The sequence below is a fragment of the Schistocerca cancellata genome, chromosome 2 (genome assembly GCF_023864275.1).
Source record: "Schistocerca cancellata isolate TAMUIC-IGC-003103 chromosome 2, iqSchCanc2.1, whole genome shotgun sequence".
Lineage (NCBI taxonomy): Eukaryota > Metazoa > Arthropoda > Insecta > Orthoptera > Acrididae > Schistocerca > Schistocerca cancellata.
In genome coordinates, this window is record NC_064627.1 from 800,182,573 (window position 1) to 800,199,823 (window position 17,251).

At 41.7% G+C, this 17,251-nt stretch overlaps 1 protein-coding gene across 2 annotated transcripts in view; it reads right to left on the reverse strand.

Annotated features, from left to right (window-relative positions):
* Window positions 1-17,251, reverse strand: part of LOC126162659 (nucleolar MIF4G domain-containing protein 1) — a 121,383-nt gene that overhangs the window by 45,954 nt on the left and 58,178 nt on the right. For both annotated transcript variants that reach the window (XM_049919299.1, XM_049919300.1), the window contains exon 7: window positions 16,288-16,463. In XM_049919299.1, the coding sequence (XP_049775256.1) occupies window positions 16,288-16,463 (176 nt within the window). The remainder of the gene's footprint in view (window positions 1-16,287; window positions 16,464-17,251) is intronic.

Here is a 17,251-nt window from a genome sequence, read left to right on the forward strand (position 1 = left end):
TTGTACTGTCAACAGAGTTTGCCCTGGGCTCCATGGCCTGTCAACACCATTCACTCGTTCCCGGTATGCACAGCGCACATCAGAGTGGTGTCAGGAGTGCTGACGTCACTGCAGTCAGTAGAAGAGGTTATCTAGGTTGAGTGAGACCATTTTGTCCTTATGTGGTGACTGTCACGGGGTCAAAGTTTAGGAGGCATGATTATGCAAGGGTTAGCTTTGTGAAACAAAAGGAACCAGAAGATTTGTTGCAGTTTAATGGCAATGCTAGGGATGAATGGTTGGTGGCTGTGCATTTTACTCAGTGTAATTTACTTGGACATTCTGCCCCTTGTGCTGAATCAGTAAGAGTGAATTGTTTTACCTGTAATTGTTTTGGGCACACAGTTAAGCAATGTCGAGAGTCCAAGTGGTTCATGATTAGATAGAAGAAGTAGTTTGACGGAACACTCTGCAGCTACATGGTCTACCTATATTAATTTCTGTTATTTTCCCTTTTTCCTGTGTCATAAAAATGAGTAAAGGCGAGGCAATGGCAAAATCATTGTGTCACGAGGGATGATTAAATACAATCATTAGCGAATTATGTAGCTCAATTGAGGGCAGATGACATAACTTTACTTAACAGTTTAGCAGAGAAACGTATGAAGTCGATATGTAGAAATAGCAAAATTTATGAATGGATTCAGCTGTTGCAAACCTTTTTCCTCCCTTCTGTAGTGGGGCATCTGATGATGTGTTAGCATTTGTAGAGGATCTCCGATCATTGGCTGACATAAGTGGTTGGTACAAATAAACAGTTATCGCAGACTGTAAAGTTGCATTTAATGGGAAAGATAAAGTTGTATGTGAGATGCACGGAAGCATACACAGTGCGGAAACTTTTGATTAACTTAGGCAGTGGTTGGAGCAGTGGTACAAGTAAAAGAGTGCATGATTTTTTCATGAGCAGTAGGGTATGGTGTCAAGAAGGCATAATAAGGCAGTGGAGACTTCATGCACAGAACTAGGAAAATGAATGTGCAACTTACAAATTGTCACACAATGAGGAGGTGAACAAAATGATGCTGCAAGAGGCCAAGCATCAGGCACTTGTCAAGGAGTGTGCACATGGCGGTGCCACATGGGGGTTAAAGTGACGTTGGAGTAGGGGCAAAGTAACATGTCAAAAAGGGTGAAGGATTGAAGACATGTGTTTGCATCAAATGTAAAGTGTTTTAAATGTGGCCAGATGGGGCACGCACAGAGGCAGAGTTACTAGCCATGAAGAAGTGGGGGCATAACAGGGGTTACCAGCAATGTGATTGGAATGTCAGTTTAGGGGAGATGTAGATCACTGACACACATACAGAGGTAGTGATAGTGGTAGTCAGGGGATACGAAAGGTCTGTTAATTAAAGAGGGAACCCCAGGGCCACCAACATGAGTTACTGGTGAAAATAAAATCAGTTAAAACAAATGCAGAGGTGTGCCATAATGGGTGTAATAAATGACACAGAATATAAAGTTTTGTTGGACACAGAGGTGCACATGTCGGTGGTCTCAAGAGAATTAGTGTATAGGAGGCAGTGGAACTCATCGTGGTACAAACTGCATGGAGCAAGAGGTAACAGATCATGATATACGATCACAGGAGTCAGTAATGACAAATTTTTAATTTGAGACTACCAAGTTTACACAGTTTGTGCTATAGCATGATCCTGAGGTTACTCTTTCTGCATCAACATCATGCCATAACTCACCCTGACAATGTACAGTGGAATTTATTGGGAAAACATTCTGGCTGCAGGAAACTGTTGTCAATGTTGATCTGCAGCATGGAGCATCTGGTATATGAGACAATCTAGTTAAACTGCAAGCAATGACATTAAGACTTGATTCACATGATTGTGTGTCAGGAGGCACTGGAAAGTAACTTGGGGTGAATATGGAGCTTGAATTACCAGTTAATGTGTTATATGTAGTGGTACCCATGAAGGATAATGAACTATTGGATACAGCATGTTGTTTAGTAAAGCGAAGTATTATATGCATACAGGAGCGGCGGCAACATATTACCCATCAATATAAATAATTTTGGTGTCAAGGAAATGAAATTATTGAAAGGAATGTAGTTGGCCTCATCGGAGATTCCATACAAAGAATATTGCTGCGTAGAGAGTATAGGCCTTGGCAGGGCACAGCACGCTGTTAGAATTGCATTTTGTGATGAACTTAAGCATTTGTAGGGGATAAAGAGAACATGAATGGTAGATCTGTTACTGGAGTTTCAAGAAATATTTTTTCCACAAGGACTGTTGCCTGCTACACCATTCATACAGCAGCCTGCTACACCATTCATACAGCACAGGATTCCAACAGGGAACAAAGCACCAGTTTATCAAGACCATACAGAGTACCACAGTCACTGTAACCAGTGTTAGAGGAATTTATAAACCAACAATTGACCAAAAGGGTAACAGACGACGGGGAGGAGGCAGGAACTGTGACTATGCCCAAAAAGGTCTATGGCTGGCTCTAGGAAGTATCACTCTTGCCTCCACTTAAACAGTAAGACTGTGACAGATGCTTATTCCAAACATCACAGAGATGATACATAATCTAGAGCAATGCTGGTACATCTTGTCAATGGAGTTGAAAAGTGGATACCAGAAATTAGAAGTTGCTCCATGGGACAGACTGAAAACAGTTTCTTCTGCACCATGGAGTGATTATCAGTTTTCTGCACCATGGCATCATTACCAATACAGAAGGATACCTTAAGTGTTGGAGAATGTTCTAGCGACATTCCAACAGTTATGGGACGAAGTGCTGAGAGGTTTGAAATCATGGCAGTGGCTACTGCACCTTGATGATATAATCGCCTTTTCAAGGCATATGCAACAGCTTAGACAATGTATGGGGGATGCATTAAAGAGGCTACAAGCAGCTTGTTTGATACTCAGCATGGAAAAATGTCACTTTGCACTGGAACATGTCAACTATTTGGACTATATCATTACCAAGGATGGTGTGGGGACAGATCCAAGGTTAATACAAGGGTCACTCCAAAACAAATGCACACTATTTTTTTTTTTAAATCCATCTTTTATTCTACATGTTTGAAAGGTTTACAGAGTGTAGATACATCCTTCAGGAACAATATTTTCATTTCTCCACATTATTTCCATCCCTCTCAACTGCCTTACACCATCTTGGAACCAGTGCTAGTATACCCGCACAGTAAAATTCTGGACCAACCTGTTGGAGCCACTGTTTGGCAGTGTGCACAAGGGAGTCATCATCTTCAAACCTTGTTCCATGAAGAGAGTCTTTCAGTTTCCCAAAGAGATGATAGTCACATGGAGCCAGGTCAGGACTGTAAGGCAGGTGTTTCAGTGTTGTCCATCCGAGTTTTTTGATCGCTTCCATGGTTTTTTGACTGAAATGTGGCCACGCATTGTCGTGCAACAGCAAAACATCCTGCTTTTGCCGATGTGGTCGAACATGGGTCAGTAGAGCTTGAAGTTTCTTCAGTGTCGTCACATATGCATCAGAGTTTATGGTGGTTCCACTTGGCATGATGTCCACACGCAAGAGTCCTTTGGAATCGAAAAACACCGTAGCCATAACTTTTCCAGCAGAAGGTGCGGTTTTGATATTTTTTTTTCTTGGGTGAATTTGCATGGTGCCACTCCATTGGTTGCCTCTTCATCTCTGGTGAAAAATGATGGAGCCATATTTCATCACCTGTCACAGTTCTTCCAAGAAATTCATCTCCACCATTCTCGTACTGTTCCAAAAGTTCGCTGCATACCATTTTTCTTGTTTCATTTTGAGCCACTGTCAACATCCTGGGAACCCATCTGGCACAAACCATTTTTAACAGTATTCTGCAAACACTTCCTTCCCCTATCTCAAAGTAGCACGACAATTCGTTCACTGTGATGCATCTGTCAGCAGTCACCAATTCGTTAACTCTCTGTTCATTGTCTGGAGTGTTTGCAGTATGAGGCCTGCCACTGCAAGGACAATCCTCAACATTGCCTTGCCCGCTTTCATCATGTAACCTGCTTGGCCACCGACTAACTGTACTGCGATCGACAGCAGAATCTCCATACACCTTTTTCAACCTCTTGTGGATGTTTCCCACTGTCTCGTTTTCACCGCACAGGAATTCTATGACAGCACATTGCTTCTGACAAACGTCAAGTGTAGCAATCATCTTGAAGACATGCTGTGATGGCGCCACTCACGGGAACAGGTTGAACTACATTTGAAAACAAGTGGGAAGGATGTATCTACAGACTGTAAAACTTTCACACATGTAGAATGAAAACTGTATTTTTACAAAAATAGTGTGCATTTCTTTTGGAGTGACCCTCGTACAAGCAGTGCACACTTTTTTTGATGCCACGAACAACTGAGGTATTGTAATCTTTTCTCAGCCTCACAAATTATTATACAGCATCTAGAAGGGACTTACATATATAGCATATCCACTTACACAGTTGCTAAACAAGTGTGTCAGTTTTGTATGGTCATAAGAATGCCAGAAAGAATTTGTCAAATTGAAGAAAGTACTGGCACAGAATCTGGTGTTGGTATTTCCAGATTTTCAGAAGGAGCTCATATTGTCATGTGATGTGTTGAATCATGATCTTGGGTGTGTTTTAAGTCTGGAAGTGGGTGGTTGGGAATATCCTGTAGCTTTAGCATCGAGGCAGCTGAACAGAGCAGAGAGAAATTACTCTGCTACAGAGACACAGATGCTTAGCTTGATGTATGGCAGAACATATCTGTGGTGTTACATACAATGTAGAAAATTCAAAGTAGTAATGAAGGAGCCATCCAGGAGATTTACAAGGTGGGCACTGAAACTCAGTGAATTTGAGTACAAAATAATCCACAAACCTCGGAAGAAACATGGAAATGTAGACAGATTGAGCAGAAAGATCATGATGATACAAGCACTTGGTAAGGACTTGGAGGAAAGGCAGGCTGTACAGCGCAATGATAACAAATGTATGTAATACAGCAAGCAGCTACAGTTGTTGTTGTTGTGGTCTTCAGTCCTGAGACTGGTTTGATGCAGCTCTCCATGCTACTCTATCCTGTGCAAGCTTCTTCATCTCCCAGTACCTACTGCAACCTACATCCTTCTGAATCTGCTTAATGTATTCATCTCTTGGTCTCCCCCTACGATTTTTACCCTCCACGCTGCCCTCCAATACTAAATTGGTGATCCCTTGATGCCTCAGAACATGTCCTACCAACCGATCCCTTCTTCTGGTCAAGGTGTGCCACAAACTTCTCTTCACCCCAATCCTATTCAATACTTCCTCATTAGTTATGTGATCTACCCATCTAATCTTCAGCATTCTTCTGTAGCACCACATTTCGAAAGCTTCTATTCTCTTCTTGTCTAAACTATTTACCGTCCATGTTTCACTTCCATACATAGCTACACTCCATACAAATACTTTCAGAAATGACTTTCTGACACTTAAATCTATACTCGAGGTTAACAAATTTCTCTTCTTCAGAAACGATTTCCTTGCCATTGCCAGTCTACATTTTATATCCTCTCTACTTCGACCATCATCAGTTATTTTGCTCCCCAAATAGCAAAACTCCTTTACTACTTTAAGTGTCTCATTTCCTAATCTAATACCCTGAACATCACCTGACTTAATTCGACTACATTCCATTATCCTCGTTTTGCTTTTGTTGATGTTCATCTTATATCCTCCCTTCAAGACACCATCCATTCCGTTCAACTGCTCTTCCAAGTCCTTTGCTGTCTCTGACAGAATTACAATGTCATCGGCGAACCTCAAAGTTTTTATTTCTTCTCCATGGATTTTAATACCTACTCCGAATTTTTCTTTTGTTTCCTTTACTGTTTGCTCAATATACAGATTGAATAACATCGGGGAGAGACTACAACCCTGTCTCACTCCCTTCCCAACCACTGCTTCCCTTTCATGTCCCTCAACTCTTATAACTGCCATCTGGTTTCTGTACAAATTGTAAATAGCCCTTCGCTCCCTGTATTTTACCCCTGCCACCTTTAGAATTTGAAAGAGAGTATTCCAGTCAACATTGTCAAAAGCTTTCTCTAAGTCTACAAATGCTAGAAACGTAGGTTTGCCTTTCCTTAACCTTTCTTCTAAGATAAGTCGTAAGGTCAGTATTGCCTCACGTGTTCCAGTATTTCTACGGAACCCAAACTGATCTTCCCCGAGGTCGGCTTCTACTAGTTTTTCCATTCGTCTGTAAAGAATTCGTGTTAGTATTTTGCAGCTGTGGCTTATTAAACTGATTGTTCGGTAATTTTCACATCTGTCAACACCTGCTTTCTTTGGGATTGGAATTATTATATTCTTCTTGAAGTCTGAGAGTATTTCGCCTGTTTCATACATCTTGCTCACCAGATGGTAGAGTTTTGTCAGGACTGGCTCTCCCAAGGCCGTCAGTAGTTCCAATGGAATGTTGTCTACTCCGGGGGCCTTGTTTCGACTCAGGTCTTTCAGTGCTCTGTCAAACTCTTCACGCAGTATCGTATCTCCCATTTCATCTTCATCTACATCCTCTTCCATTTCCATAATATTGTCCTCAAGTGCATCGCCCTTGTATAGACCCTCTATATACTCCTTCCACCTTTCTGCTTTCCCTTCTTTGCTTAGAACTGGCTTTCCATCTGAGCTCTTGATGTTCATACAAGTGGTTCTCTTATCACCAAAGGTCTCTTTAATTTTCCTGTAGGCAGTATCTATCTTACCCCTCGTGAGATAAGCCTCTACATCCTTACATTTGTCCTCTAGCCATCCCTGCTTAGCCATTTTGCACTTCCTGTCGATCTCATTTTTGAGACGTTTGTATTCCTTTTTGCCTGCTTCATTTACTGCATTTTTATATTTTCTCCTTTCATCAATTAAATTCAATATTTCTTCTGTTACCCAAGGATTTCTACTAGCCCTCGTCTTTTTACCTACTTGATCCTCTGCTGCCTTCACTACTTCATCCCTCAAAGCTACCCATTCTTCTTCTACTGTATTTCTTTCCCCCATTCCTGTCAATTGTTCCCTTATGCTCTCCCTAAAACTCTGTACAACCTCTGGTTCTTTCAGTTTATCCAGGTCCCATCTCCTTAAATTCCCACCGTTTTGCAGTTTCTTCAGTTTTAATCTACAGGTCATAACCAATAGATTGTGGTCAGAGTCCACATCTGCCCCTGGAAATGTCTTACAATTTAAAACCTGGTTCCTAAATCTCTGTCTTACCATTATATAATCTATCTGATACCTTTTAGTATCTCCAGGGTTCTTCCATGTATACAACCTTCTATCATGATGCTTAAACCAAGTGTTAGCTATGATTAAGTTGTGCTCTGTGCAAAATTCTACCAGGCGGCTTCCTCTTTCATTTCTTAGCCCCAATCCATATTCACCTACTACGTTTCCTTCTCTCCCTTTTCCTACACTCGAATTCCAGTCACCCATGACTATTAAATTTTCGTCTCCCTTCACTATCTGAATAATTTATTTTATTTCATCATACATTTCTTCAATTTCTTCGTCATCTGCAGAGCTAGTTGGCATATAAACTTGTACTACTGTAGTAGGTGTGGGCTTCGTATCTATCTTGGCCACAATAATGCGTTCACTATGCTGTTTGTGGTAGCTTACCTGCATTCCTATTTTCCTATTCATTATTAAACCTACTCCTGCATTACCCCTATTTGACTTTGTGTTTATAACTCTGTAGTCACCTGACCAGAAGTCTTGTTCCCCCTGCCACCGAACTTCACTAATTCCCACTATATCTAACTTTAACCTATCCATTTCCCTTTTTAAATTTTCTAACCTACCTGCCCGATTAAGGGATCTGACATTCCACGCTCCGATCCGTAGAACGCCAGATTTCTTTCTCCTGGTAACGACATCCTCTTGAGTAGTCCCCGCCCGGAGATCCGAATGGGGGACTATTTTACCTCCGGAATATTTTACCCAAGAGGACGCCATCATAATTTAATCATACAGTAAAGCTGCATGTCCTCGGGAAAAATTACGGCTGTAGTTTCCCCTTGCTTTCATCCGTTCGCAGTACCAGCACAGCAAGGCCGTTTTGGTTATTGTTACAAGGCCAGATCAGTCAATCATCCAGACTGTTGCCCTTCCAACTACTGAAAAGGCTGCTGCCCCTCTTCAGGAACCACATGTTTGTCTGGCCTCTCAACAGATACCCCTCCGTTGTGGTTGTACCTACGGTATGGCTATCTGTATCGCTGAGGCACGCAAGCCTCCCCACCAACGGCAAGGTCCATGGTTCATGGGGGGGGGGGGGGGGGGCTACAGTATAGCACGGATAATGGTTTGTTGTGCAGAGATACAAAACTGGTCCATGGGTGGTTGTGCCAGCAGTGACGAAAGAGGAAATGTTGCGTGAGATGCATGATCATGTCTTGTCGGGTCATCAAGCTTGCAGAGCAACGAATTGGGGAGTGGCACAGAAATACTGTAGGAGAGGTAGAAAGCGTGATGTGGAGCAATATTTTAGGAGTTATATATGGTGTGTGGAGCAGACGTATCTGAACAAGAAACAGGTGGCTGCTGCTACAAAATCTGCCAGAAGCAAGAGAACCATTCACCAGCAGGTAATCATTTTGTGCTGACAACAATATATCATTTTTCTCAACACTAAGAGATGGTGCCAAAGCTAGAACAACACACACTCACAGCCACACAAGCACTGGTGAACAGGTGAATACTGAAGTTTGGGATACCAGGGACTATAAGAACAGACCAGGGAACAAACTTCATGTCAGACTTGATGAAAGAATTGTGCCTGTTACTAAGAGTGAAAAAAATAAGAACAAGTCAACTTCATCCTCAGGCTATGAGCAGGAAAGAATGGGTTCATCAGATGATTGGGAAAAGGTTATTACTTGAATGCACACCACTTGGATCAGAATACATATTTAGGCTTTGTGGTGAGCGCATACAACTCCAAGGTACACACTAGTACAAGGTTGTTCACAATTTGAGGTGGTGTATGAGAAGAAGATGCCAACACCATTTGACATGATTAGACAAAAAAGGAGGCAGGAACAGTGAGCCAGTCTGTGAATTTGCAAGAAAAGAGAGAGAAACATGGAGGAGAATGTAGTGTGCAAATACAAAAGCATCAGAAAAACAATAAGATGCAATGAAGTGAGTAGGAACATTGCTGCAGTACACAGTAGGAGAGTGGGTGATGTTATCCAGTCCTCATACTCAGAAAGGAAAAACGAAGAAGTTTGTAACACAGAACTGGGACCCATACCAAGTGATCAAGACTAATTCACCAGTAAATGTCAAGCTACAATTATCTATGAGGCCAACAACTGTATGCTGAGCATTTATGACTGTTCAAGGGTGTGCCAGAAGCAATTCCACAGGAAGTGGGAATGTAAATAAGGTAGGAGCAAGGGAAGAAGAATTCAAGGGATGGTCAATGAGAGGTGGTGGTCCAGATATCTCACATGCAATATGCATTAAGTCCTAGGAAGTAATTGTTTGTATTATGTTACATGATTCTTTTACTTCTGTGTACAGTATGGGTAGTTGACACTGTTGCAGCTGAGACTGTGTGTTTGTTATGATTTCTCTACCGTATGTAGAGACGTGCTGTCATGGACAGCGGGGCTTGTGAGAGAAAGGGAGGTGACAGTTGTCCCTGGGCTCAGGTTGCCATACAGTGGAGGGCCAGAGAAGAAGAATGACAGTGGTGGCAGTGCTGTACCTCTTTGCTCGAAGCAGAAGCTGCAGGATCATCTCCTGGATGGAGGAGTTGTATTTTCCAGGCAACAAAATGCAGTTTTGTTCAGCTGTAGCTGTTTGATGAACTTAGTGTTTAATGTTTGGGATCTATGGAAGGAGGCAAGGAGGCTCAAAGATGTTTTCTCAGGAGCGCAATTAGTGAGTAGTAATGGGGTGCTGAGAGTAGGAAGTTACTCAGAGCTTAAGTACATTTGAAAGAGCAGATGCAGGAGATAATCAGAGCAGTGCCAGAAATCATACACCGTGCGAGGCCAGAAGGGATAAAAGGAGATATATAGATACAGGGGGTAGGATACTGAAAACCTGGTTCGGGACAGCAGGCGCAAGTGATGTGAACAGACTGAATGAAACTGCAGTAGTCACAAAAGAACTGACTGAGGCAAATAGGGCAATAGCAGAGTGGTATTCCACAAAGATAATGACCCTGGAGTGTGGTGTGCTAAACAATGCATGTACATTCCAGTAGCTTAACAATGAGGTTATTGAGTTTGCTAGGGATTTGGCTAGTACTCTGAATCAAGATTTGGAAGCCTTAAAGCACGAATGCAAGTACTGGATTTTAGAATGATACTGACAAGACTATTGCAATCCTCAGGTGACAGCATTTGGAATGCAAAAGTAGAGCTGACAAATTTACAGGATGCTGCGCATCAGGCACTTCACAGGCAATTGAATCTGGTCTTGCTGTCCCTTGTGAAGTATTTGAAGGGCTAAAGGAATGTCTAGGAAGAGTTAACACCAGAATTGCAGCTAGTAGTGGAGCCCGATATCCAGAACTTGCTGTTCTTCTACCATAGTGCAGCAGTGGAAGTGACAGATAACACACAATTGTGCATGTCAACGAGGACACTGGTAGCGAGCAAGCATTTCATATTTAAAGTCATGCAGTGCACACCTAAATGGTGAAGTTGTGCAGGTGAGACAAGAGGGGGTACTGCTAGTAGGGGAACAGGAGCAAAGGGACATCCATGTTGGAATGAGGTAATTGAGTTGAAACCTTACTATCAGAGATCAGGTTTACACCACCTAAACTCACTATGCAACAATGTGGTAGAGGCATTCAGTTGCTGTGAACAAGGGAAACTCATGGGAGCCAAATGTTTACGGTTACAGGGTACTGGACTGTTGATGAATGGAATGAAGTGTGATATGACAGGACCTATGTTTTGTTTGCCAGCCACTATGACAGGAGTGACTCTGTTAAAATGGAGCCCAACCACAGCTGTATTCACCAGACGAGTTCCTAGACATGTTGTCCAAGCACAACCTTACCTTCCTTAATGTCACTTGGGAATCCTTGTTAGACCGTCTGTTAGGTCAAGTGAGAGCCACACAGTAAAGGCAAATCATAGCAAAATAATTGCTACAGCATGTAAGTCAATATCAAGATAGCAGACACCAAGTAACTGTGACCTTAAATGTCACAATTTCTGGTGCCTTAGTGAGTCTGATTTTGCTTGGCTTAGCCTTTATGTGTCTGAGATAAGGAGTTGTTCAAGAGGCCTGATCCAGGGACAATATGTGTTCCTGTAGACTGGATTGCCGAAGCACCAAATGGAGAGCAGTTACTAAGTTCAGGATAAGTTTGATAACTGTCTAGTAAATAGGGATAACCAGTCTAGTAATAAGTGTATTCATCCGTAGATTAAGGTGGAGTTACCTTGGGGAAGACTGGCCAAATTAAGATTTGGGAGGCCGGGTCTACTCAGTAGGGGAGGGCAGTGTACTGCTGTGACCCAGTCCTTGGACAGAAAATTATAAGTCTTTATCAAAAGAACGGAAAACTAGCATGCAAGCCACAATAGAGCATTGTGTTAACAGCCATGGGTCGGGAGGAGATTAGTGTTTAACGTCCCGTCGACAACTAGGTCATTAGAGACGGAGCACAAGCTCGGGTGAGGGAAGGATAGGGAAGGAAATCGGCCGTGCCCTTTCAAAGGAACCATCCCAACATTTGCCTGAAGCGATTTAGGGAAATCACGGAAAACCTAAATCAGGATGGACGGAGACGGGATTGAACCGTTGTCCTCCCGAATGAGAGTCCAGTGTGCTAACCACTGTGCCACCTCGCTCGGTTTATAGCCATGGGTCACTAGCCACCAGTGTAGACATGCCAGTGTAGACATGACAGTGGATTGCGAAGTAAGGATAGCTGAGCTAAGTGGTAAATGGCACAACATAGCAGTAACCAAATAGCAAGTGTGGTGGTTTCACCACCCCGGGCAACACTCTTGTTATGACATCATTCCTGGGTACCAGATTTTAGTGAAACAAATGGGCACTAGGGACATCTAAATAAGGTTGGATTTTAAAACAGGGAGTACTTCTTGTCATCAGAAACCACCAGCACCACTGTGATGCCAAAGCAATGTCAGACAGCAAGACAACTAGGCTCTGCCAATAGGACCCATGGATTTGAGACCCGTTTGCACCCGCCATCTGCACTAAGTCCTTTACTGAACTGGGTGCCGCAGGGTTGCCAATCTGTCGTCCATGCCTACCACCACTGACACCAAGTTCCACTGCCCAACCCCTGTCCGAAGGCAGCAGGTTTATCCTAAACACAGCAGACTCCTCACAAAGCAGAGCTGAAGAGCCATTTCCTGTGAGGAATGTCACCGCAGCACAACACATAGTGCCACTGACATTTGATGGTTATGGCCTCCAAAAGACTGCCCGTCACAGCAGCACAGGGCACCAGTTCAGCAGCTCTGCTGCCCATTCGTAAGTCCCAGTGAGGGACAATGATGATAGATGTGCCTGCCTCTCTACTTCATGTACTGCAGTTAATAAAAGTAATGTGCACTGTAAACAGTGTAACGGTGTTTTCCCTGGGCCCAATCGCCTGTCATCACCATTCATCGCCCCCCCCCCCCCCCCCCCTCCCAATATGCAGAGTATACTTCAGAGCGTATGTACAGAAATCGGGCATATCGGGCATAAGTAATTGAGTGGACATCAGTGACCTGAATACTAAACTGGACAGCCTACTCAAAGGCATTTTTGCCTAGAAAACTGTGACAATCCTTGGTGACACTACCACGTTAGCAAGAGACATCCATAGCTACTTGCAGTTTTCCTGCTTGGGTCTTCAGAGTGATTACTTGCCTTATGTTTTGGACAAAAATTGTTCAGTGTTACATACTATCCATAAATGGTAATTTCATTTCATCTGTATAATAGTGCAATCTGGCAGTTTCACCCAACATAATAAGGTGACTGTGACATCACACCCAACAGCTTTGTTTATTGGAGTAGTTTCTCCAGTTAGCACTGAGTTCACTAGTGACCACTGTACTTTGTATCCCTCGTGAGGAAGTGGACATACCCATTTTGTTGGTTTCACTGGTATCCACAGAAAGTTCAACGAAGTTTCCTATCACTGTAGCTTAACCAGTTTTTGCATTGTTCTCATAAGGTGTTTATCATTGTTCTCTTTATTGCTAATGATGTGTTCAGAGCCGAAACTATACTTAATGGGTCATATATGATTATGATTTTATTCAGTACAAGTGGCTTGACAAACTGGAGAGCTTGCAAGATGTCTCCTGCTTCTGTGGTAAACAATGACATATTCTGAGGAAAGCTTCTCCATTCTTTGAGATCATGACAAAAGGAGACGCCACACACATATACAGGAGGGGGAAGAAACATATCGGCAGACCAACTTGTTGCCAAAGTCGTCATGGCCACTGATTTGCTTCAGGCGAAGAGCTACACGCCTGGTCATAATCATGGTTCTGTAAGCAACTGAAAACATGTTTTCCATGACGTCACTGACCATCGTGTCTCACAGTGGCATAAATGTAATAACAGTTACGGTAATTACTTTTCAAATAACAATCAGCTAACTTACTTTTTTCAATTTGTCCCATTTTCATCTGGCTGCTCCTTATATTTCATAAGTTCCTAGCTTTAACATATTTAATCTACTTTTTTATTTCCGAACACTGAAATTTCACTTTGAGCAGATTACTGGTGCTTTTCATGCACATTTTCCTTAGACAGCTTTCTTGCATTTCTCACAGATATTGTTGGTCTCATTTCCTTTATACTTCCCAATATGGCACTTCTTTGCCTTTTTTTATTTGTCCAGACCCACCATTGCTTTTTTGTTCCTGTCCCACTCTTAGTTGTTTTCCATTCATGAGTTCATTTCCAGCTGAAAATGATGCCTTCCTCTTCAGGTTATTTTCATTATTTGATTGTATGTGCTCCACACATTTATTGCTGCCATGTCTGGGATATTGTAAAAGATAGGCCACAGCCATCTCCTGAAAGCAAGCTTAGTTGAATGTTTGCAAATCATCTGATCAATGACATATACATCCTAGTTAGTGGCATTCTTATTATTCTTCATTCAGTACTCTGCCAAGACACATTCTGGCTTGAAATCAGTCTTTTTCAAGATGACGGTGGGAAGTGATTCAAAATTGTTGTTCTTCACACAGCTGGGGATTCGTTGGCAAATCTTGTTCATTGTTCCCTCTAATTACTTTGTCTTCTGTTGAAGTTGTTTGGCAAGCTGTAGTGCCGTGAAGAAGTGTATGTTGTTACATTCATTCCTTGGTTTATAAATGGCTCAATGAGGCAAGGTATGACTCTCCCAATGGCTGGTTGTCTTATCGACCTTCCCCCTAGCTAAGGTACAGGAAGGCATTGCAAATGTACTTGGATGGCACATCAGAAACTATCCAAAACTTGAGTCCATATGTGTATTCTTGCACATTGTTTTGCTTGGAAGTAACTACTCATAAGTTGTAATGTTTTCAGCGGGGTCATCGTGGCAGACACAGTTCTTCACCACCTTGTTCCATATTTCAGAAGAAAGAGGTGATCTTATCAGTAGGGATGAGTTTGAGCTTGGGATGACTTCTCATCGAAGTTGAGGAATTTGATAAGTTCACGGAATCTGTTTCTTGTCATATGAGCTCTGATAAAATTAGACTCCCAAAAATGTAACCAATGATCATCTAAGAAAACATCTTTAGCACAAAAAGTACTTCTGGCATATGTTGCACCAGTTATTGCTTCTCAATTCCTTCAATGGCACAGTCCACGCGGTAATTTTTATTTCTTTCCGTGTATCTGATTCTGTGTATTTTTTATGATACACAGCATCAATTCATCAAACAGAAGTCATTGATGACAGAGTTGTCAACATGGTGGTAGGCATACACAACGTGCCCTCTCTCTCCTGCTGGACACTCAAAGCTGTGTTAGCAGCCTTACATTCCATCCGACCTCCAGCTGCCATCTCCACTTTCATGCCTGTTGACTTCCAAGACTGTCGTGGAAAGAACTTACATGGAGAGACATCCACTGGCAGTAACTCCTCTCAGTTTCATTACCTTCACTGTCAGCTGTCTCTGGTAGAAAATCACCATCTGAACCCAATAAGTCATTTTCTGACTCAATATCTGAGTTCTCCAGACTACACAAAATCTCTTCATTAATAATAAGATACTATCAAGGCAGAAGAAATAAGAAAACAGGATCATCATGGAGAGAAGAAAGGAAAAGACAACATGGGGAGAAGATGGAGGAATTCTGTAAAGATAAAATAATAATAATAATAATAATAATAATAATAAAAACTATGAAAGAAGAGGAACTGAAGTTGTTACATGATCCTAGCTGGTCAATAAGAAAATAAAAAAGGACCACACTACATGACATAACTCAAAAGTCTGTTACAGGGAGGAAAAAAACCCTCATTAGGCGAGTAACAACAGCAACACATGAAATATTACTGAAAAGTTATGTTACAACACGAAGCATGAAAGCCTTTCTGACAAATTGTTTATCACCATTCAAGACTGTGATTGTTGAATAAAGCAAAATGCAATGCAAGTACATTTTTAATTATGAGAACAGCAATATTTAAAAAAGAGTTGTGTCAGGAGTCAACCGACCTCATCTGCTGTCCCACGTATATTTCATGAACTTTTCATGAAATTGTGAAAATTCAGCAAAGTGCACTACACTACTGTCAGAAGCAGAAGTGGGGAAAACTCGTGAAGTTTGCTGGAAAGATGTTAAAACCTACATTCATTATTATGGAAATAAAAGCTGAAAGGTGTCTTTTGACCCCTTTTGCTGCACAACGTCTCTCAGATAACCAGGTTTAGATCACAGGAACAACTAAAAAGAGTCCCTGTATGACAAAGGCAGTATTGACCAACCTAAGCTCTGCAGCTATGCAATAAACACAGTGTGATCATATATCATGTAGCTAAGAGAAGGTACAGGAAAGAGTTAAGATGAAGATGAAATTGTAGGGTTAAGCAGAAAGAAAGAGAATACACTAAAACAAATTTAAAGTGCTGAAAGGCAAAACATGAAAAAGTCACTTTCTCAGTGAATAAAGTGCTGGCAACTAATGATAGTCAATAAGATTACCAGCATGACTGGCAGCTGCTTAATGCTTTCTAACACTTCATAATACAATTTAATTCCAAATAAAAGATATTTATCAATTGTTTACCTTTCAATAAATCTTGCAGGGTCAGTTTCACCTCTGTAACATAAGCTCCTTTGTGAAGAATTCCCTTCAGCAACTTCTTCAAGTGCTCACTATGTGTAGGGTCAAAATTGGGAATTTTTGCCATATTGTTGTTCTTTATTGCCAAAAGTACATCTAACATAAATTTCACTCTGGTGCTGAAACAAAAACAATATATATGCCATAAGAATGTTGAATCAAGCACCAATCTAGCAACACACTGTTCGAATTGTGAAGAGCACCTCTCAAAGGTGAGATAATGGCTACAAAATGTGACACAAATGAACTTGCATTAATACATCAGCAAGCACAGATATTTTTGTGTGCAGAAAACCAAGGTTTCTTATACAGGGTGGTGCATGAAATATTGGCCCCAAGTACACACTGCTTGCCAGCTACATACTAATTGTTGTCTGCCACAATCAGATAGAACAACAAGTAGATAAACATGTAATAATTAGATAGTAAAGATCTAACAAACAAGTTAATGTAAAAGTCTGTATTTACTGCACTGATCTTGTCTTTTACATTACATTACACTTGGCACTGAAAAATGACCTCCTTGGGCTTAAATGCACTTTTGTGTGTGCCCTCACATGTTAATATATCCTTTGCGCAATTCTGCCACATCAACTGTCAAAATTTCATTACAAATATTGTCCTTCAAGTCTTCCGACATTATTGGTTTACACTTTTTCCTTTAGACTGTCCCACAGATAAGAGTCGCAAGTAGTTAGGTCCAGTGAACGTCGTGGCCACAGTCCTCTCGCATGAAGCGTGACATGTTGCCCAATCTTGTTGAAAGCATATGTACATTCATGAGGGGTCAACTGTGCATAAAGTTCCTCAGACATCTGCATGTACAAAGCAGTTTTTAATGTTGTTTTGAAAAGTATGGGATCCGCAATCCAACTTGCCGACGTAGCACACCACACTCCAATTATTT